Consider the following 5,825-nt stretch of genomic DNA (forward strand, 5'->3'; position numbering starts at 1 on the left):
AAGAGCGTTGTGAGCCAATCTGTGTGCGATTATTTCTTTGAAGCTCAGGAGAAAGCAATCGATGTTGAGAATGTGCCTCCTGTCATCTCAACTCCACATCACTACCTCATCAGCATCTACCGGGATAAAATCTTCTTTGTGTCTGTCATACAGACAGAAGTGCCACCACTCTTTGTAATTGAATTTCTGCACCGAGTAGCAGATACTTTCCAGGTCTGTCACCATTAAATGATTTTAAAATTCAGTGTCTGAAGGGGGCCTACAGGGAAGCCAGAGAGGGACACTTCATCAGGAACTATAGTGATAGGATAAGGAGAAATGAGTACAAACTGAAAGAGGGGAAATTTAGGCTAGATATTAGGAAAAAATTCTATACTGTGAGGATGGTAAAATATTGAATGGAACAGGTTGCCCAGGGAGGTTGTGGATGAGCCAACCCTGGCAGTGGTCAGGGCCAGGTTGTATGGGGCTTTGAGCAACCTGTCCATGCCCATGGCAGTGGTGGTTGGGACCACCCCTTAACATTCTGTGATTCTATGATTCTAAAATAACTTCAAGGGATTTTTAATATAAACTTCTAGAGACAGGTAGTAGTCATCTTCTGTTGGTGACTTTTCCATCTGCAATTTTTAAGTCAAGCACAGGTTTATAGAGTACAAAGGAAAAAAAGGTTTATTTTGTGCACTCACAGACACTAGAACCCAAATCCCACTTTGTAAATGCTGGGATTTTTTCTGTAAGCTTTTGTACAGTTCATGTTATGTAGATGGGAAGAAGTATCATGTAGTCAGGCAGCATGCACTCTGTAGTGAGGAAAGGGCTGCAAAGCTTGAGTCACTTCTCAAACAATTTCACAAATATTATATATAAAGAAAACTCTGTGAAGATTGAGCATTGCCAAAAGACAGTAGCTTTATTTTACAAGAGTCTTGTAGCTGAAGATGTGTTAATGTTCACAAGTGGAAGGACCTTTGTGACATAAATAGTAGTACATCAGATTACATTAATTTCACTGTTCATGCTTGTATTTATTTTCAATTAGATTATAAGTATAACCTTATACTACATGATGCCATTAGACTATAGAAATAGCTAGTCAGTTTAGGCACTAAAGTGGCCTCATATATTGGAGGGTTTCTCTAAGAAGAAAAAACCAAACAAACTTCCTTTCGCAAAGCATTCTAACAGGAATAAAAATCCTCTCTTTTGTAATCTCTGAATTTGTTTAGGATTACTTCGGCGAATGTTCTGAGACAGCAATTAAGGACAATGTAGTAATTGTGTATGAACTTCTAGAAGAAATGCTAGACAATGGCTTTCCACTGGCAACAGAATCTAACATACTGAAGGAGCTGATTAAGCCTCCCACAATTTTGCGCTCTGTTGTCAACTCCATCACAGGTATGAAAATATATCATTTCAGCAGTGACGGCTGCTTAAAAGTAAGGCCTATCATTCCTCATAGCTAAAAAATAATATATTGGTGAATCTGTAAGGTGAGGGCACTGTCCTGCTGCTTCTCATAAATAGGGGTTGAATAAAAGCAACTCCCTCCTTATTTGCAGTTTACACCTGGCCCCTTTGCTGTCCTCGGTGGCACTGTCTCGTTCAGCCACAGCTGCTGAAGTCCCTCAGGAACAGCAGCTCCTAGCACAGTCAGGGCATACTGGAGACAGGTGCTCTGGGATTGGGACCAGAGCTAACTCCAAGCTTTGAATAACTTAGGGGCATTGGAGAAGGTTAAGCATTTTATAAGGAATCCTTATAGGAAGATATATAATAGATACCTAATAAATCCTTGCTGTCCTCATCCTCCACTCTGCCCCCAATACCAATCAGCACATGGATTCATATGGATTTGATTTCAGAACTGATTTCAGGCTGTTGTAAATGGGTCTGTCTTGCAGTGATAAAGCCAAATGTCTGTCAGCTGAGCTGGTGGAATCTGTTTGTCTGGCAAGCGGGTGCAAGGGAGGTGAGCCATGAGGTGTCACACGGGGGCAGAGAGATGCGAGACGGTCGCCTGGACATTGTGTTAGAGAAGGGGAGTAGTTGGGCTGCAGGGCCACACACGTAGTACTCAGAGGAGCTGGTCTTTAATGTAGTAGATATGGTTTAATCTTTGAGTATAAATCTCATCAGTTTTAATTTCTGTTATTTGGAGTTTGGTTAGGTTTTTTAAAATGTGGGTTTGGATGCTAGTATTTACACTTATAAAAAATATGACATTAATGGACTAGATGGACCTCTGTAAGAAGAATTAAGACTACTGAAGCCAAGGGTTGCAGCATCAAATCCTCTTGTTTTATCTAAAGCCTTATTAAAATTCCCTAGGAGCCTAAAGTGCCTGCCCAAGGCAGCCTGCATCTTGTCACTCTCAACAGCTCAGTGCTGAGCAGGTGGAAACAGCAGCCCGAGAGCTCTCCTACCTACCTGGCCTGGCAGCAGTGCTGCACCCTGCAAGGCAGCTGAGGGACAGACACAGCAACTGCTCCTCTTCAGAGATACAATGGGAGTGAAGAAAAGGCTGTAACTCCTCCCCCCTGAGTTATAGTACATACAGGGGTGGACTTCAGGAAGGGATTTTTTTCAGTAACTACTTCTACTAGCTCAAACGAGTTAAAACTTGTTTTCTGCCTGCCAGGATAGGGCAGGTTTTGTAGAAATGATACCTGCTGGCCACCAACTTCTCAGTGAAGCTGATTCACATGGCAGGACATGCTACCACGTTCTTTGTGCTAAAGAGCACAAGCCAGCATGAGCTGTGGCCCTATCCCAAGACCTACTTCTAGCAGAGGGAGTTGTTTCCACTGTGCTGGGATTGTGGCATCAGTCACCTAAGCCTTAGAAGTGATAAGATTTTTTTTTTCCCCTTTTTAGAGCATCATCAATTTACTTTATAACTAGGTAGCTCAGGAAGCCCTTTTCTCATGCTGGATGGCACTGCGAACCAGGAGCCAAGGGTGAGAGCAAGGCAGGCAGGGACAGTGGCATCATTCATTGGTCAGGAGCCCACAAGTTGAGGCAACAGGTCAGGGACAGGATCAGATGATAACAGGTCATCTACAGCTCAGTGACTGCCAGTAACATCCACCAGAATGGACAGCTCAAGCCAGAAAGTCCAATCTGGGCCAGGGTCTGGATCGATTTGACACATGGCCAGGCAGAGACATGGCTGTCAGGTTGATGCAGGGTAGCTCAGATGGGTACCAAGGGTGAGACCCTCAGCCGAACACCATCTCCAAGCAAAGACTGTGGGAGGCCTCCCAAAGGCTTCTTACATCTTTCTTGCTAATGACTCTTACCTGTTATTCAGCCCTGAAGTTATACTGCTAAAACTCATAGGAGAAGGGGGAAGCAGGCTTAAGGCCCTCACAGGGAGCTGTCATGTCTTTAATTAGCGATGAAATCCTTCACAAGATCTAGCCCCACATCTACTTCCACTCAAACCTCCTGCTGACTTGAGCATTGTATTTTGCTGTGCAAAATGTAGTCTGAAAGCTGTTAAGTCTGGGCACATGGCCCCAGTGCCTTAACGTCACCTCGCTAATAATGTTGTAGGGGTTCAGGTTCTAGCCTACAGTTCTTGGGGGCAAGCCTTACCTTGATTTTTAATTTTGGCAGTTGAAACATTCCTTTTGTAATTAATTGTTGATTTTGAGTTCCTTTTCATTTTTAAGGCAGTAGTAATGTGGGAGACACACTTCCCACTGGACAGTTGTCCAACATTCCTTGGCGCAGAGCAGGGGTAAAATACACAAACAACGAAGCCTATTTTGATGTCATTGAAGAAATTGATGCGATTATAGACAAATCAGGTAAGATGCCCTACAAACTAATATTTGTTTCTTAAGTGTGTTTGCATATAGCTAATGATGTTTAGAGAGGATACAATCCAGCTGTCTTATTTTTTGCATGTTTTATGTACATGAATCTATATCTTAGGTAGAAATATTCAATTTAAAATTATGTGCCTAAATGTATTTCTTCAGTTTATCTTAAAACAGCAACATGCCCTGGGCTGCTTCAAGAACATTCACAAGAAGCATGTTTTCTGTTTGTATATATCTCCCATCATTCCTGCCAACAACGTACTGTAGTCCTTGAAGGCCCTCAAGTGAGCAAGACAAAATCTTTCATTAGCTTTCTTCTGACAGCAAGATAAACTTGGTGCAAAATAGCTGGACAGTATTGTTTTCCTTACATTTAAACTGGAGCCAGATATTATGAAGCATAATAATACTCCTTTCTTTTCTGTGAATGAAACATACAATTTTCAAATACAAAAGTCTTTTTTCTGAGATTAACTGGGAGGAGGAACCTGATAACTTCTGTGCCAAGAAAAAGAAAAAAACTATGCAAAAAGAGAACTGCAAAGCTGTGGGCAGGAACCTGCTGTTTTGTTCAGTATTGGGGCCAGCAGTTAGCAAGGCTGAAAACTGCAGGACACCCTTTTGTGGTGGTATGGGGCAGGGAGCAAACCTCTCATCATTTCATTCAGTGCTGCTGTTGTAGCAGCGTCAGTGTTGGTTTGGTTCTGTACACCAACAAATGCTTTGGCCGCTGTTTAAGTGGGTAGTCATAAATAGCTGTTGTGCAGCTCTTACTCTCCCCATCTTGAAGCTAAAAGAAGGTGGCCCTTTTAGGGCCCTTATAGAATATGCTGATGACTGTGTAACTGTCCTAGCTCATTAGGATTCCCAGGGATGTGAGTGCTTAGTCTGAGAAGGTACAATCAAGACCATGGTGTGTTTCTATGTGTATTTCAGGCCAAATCAGTGTGCACCAAGTGTTTAATTTCCTACTGAGGATCTGCTGCAGTAGTCATAGCTACTTTTTTCTGCTCTGATCCTTTGGGGACCAGCAATGCAAGAGCCTTTCTTTATAGCCTTCACTAGGACTAAGAAGTAGATAAGGTTGCTCCACTAAAATAGGGAAGTTACCTTGTTTCATAGAGATATGGTTGACTGCTTTAAGCTGAAACAGGATTCCTTCTTTTAAAACTAAGTAGAAAGTCACCATTTCTCCTTCCCCGGATGAGCTAGTTTCTACCTATCTTCTAAAATTACCTTTGCATGTGGAGCTAATTAATTAGTCCAGAGTCCTGCTTATGTCTTTCTGTACTTAGGAGGTATTTCAGGAAATGAGCATTTCCTGGGTAAAATGCTTGGTATTCTTGCTTTGGGGGTTGGGGTCTTTTGCTACAGATTTATTTAACATCAAGATGAATATTTAATTTCATTATTTAACAGCCTTTATTTGTGAAAGCCAAGGTTAGCTGGAGCTTTATAGCACCAATTTACTGCATTTTGGTATTGACTATTTCGATGTGTTTCAACTTCCCTGCACCACTACACAACTTGCTAGTTTTCTGGAGACTGGGAACAGACGTGAAAGAAAAGATTCAGAGCTGGTGTGTCACAAAATTCTTATTTGCTTTTTGCTGGCAACCAGTTCAAGCACAAGTCCTGTGTATCAGCTGGTACAAGTATAATTTAACCAGTTTGGGACAGGCTGTTTGCTCTGGCTCATGTATTTTAGCAAGCTGCCCAGGACACAGGTAACTGGAATGACCTTCCCTAGCTGGGCTTGGCATGTTGTTGAGTGTTGTGCAAATGTCATCTGTGCCCTCTAGCTGCACTTCACCACATCTGTTAGGCCTTTCATAATAATGTTAAGTCAAGTGTCTTGTTTTTCCCTGCAGGTTCCACAGTCTTTGCAGAAATCCAAGGCGTTATTGATTCGTGTATTAAGCTCTCAGGAATACCAGATCTTTCTCTATCTTTCATTGTAAATTCATCCTATGTTTGGGAATCTTAATTGCT

General features: G+C 42.1%; 1 protein-coding gene across 1 annotated transcript in view; it reads left to right on the top strand.

Annotated features, from left to right (window-relative positions):
• AP3M1 (adaptor related protein complex 3 mu 1 subunit) overlaps positions 1-5,825 on the top strand; it is an 11,461-nt gene that overhangs the window by 89 nt on the left and 5,547 nt on the right. Inside the window, exons 1-4 of the mRNA XM_008642853.1 lie at positions 1-213; positions 1,230-1,401; positions 3,681-3,818; positions 5,705-5,790. The exon at positions 1-213 is cut by the window's left edge and continues 89 nt beyond it. Of these exons, the coding sequence (XP_008641075.1) occupies positions 1-213; positions 1,230-1,401; positions 3,681-3,818; positions 5,705-5,790 (609 nt within the window). The remainder of the gene's footprint in view (positions 214-1,229; positions 1,402-3,680; positions 3,819-5,704; positions 5,791-5,825) is intronic.

The sequence above is a fragment of the Corvus brachyrhynchos genome, unplaced genomic scaffold (assembly GCF_000691975.1).
Source record: "Corvus brachyrhynchos isolate BGI_N302 unplaced genomic scaffold, ASM69197v1 scaffold279, whole genome shotgun sequence".
In the NCBI taxonomy this organism is placed as follows: Eukaryota; Metazoa; Chordata; class Aves; order Passeriformes; family Corvidae; genus Corvus; species Corvus brachyrhynchos.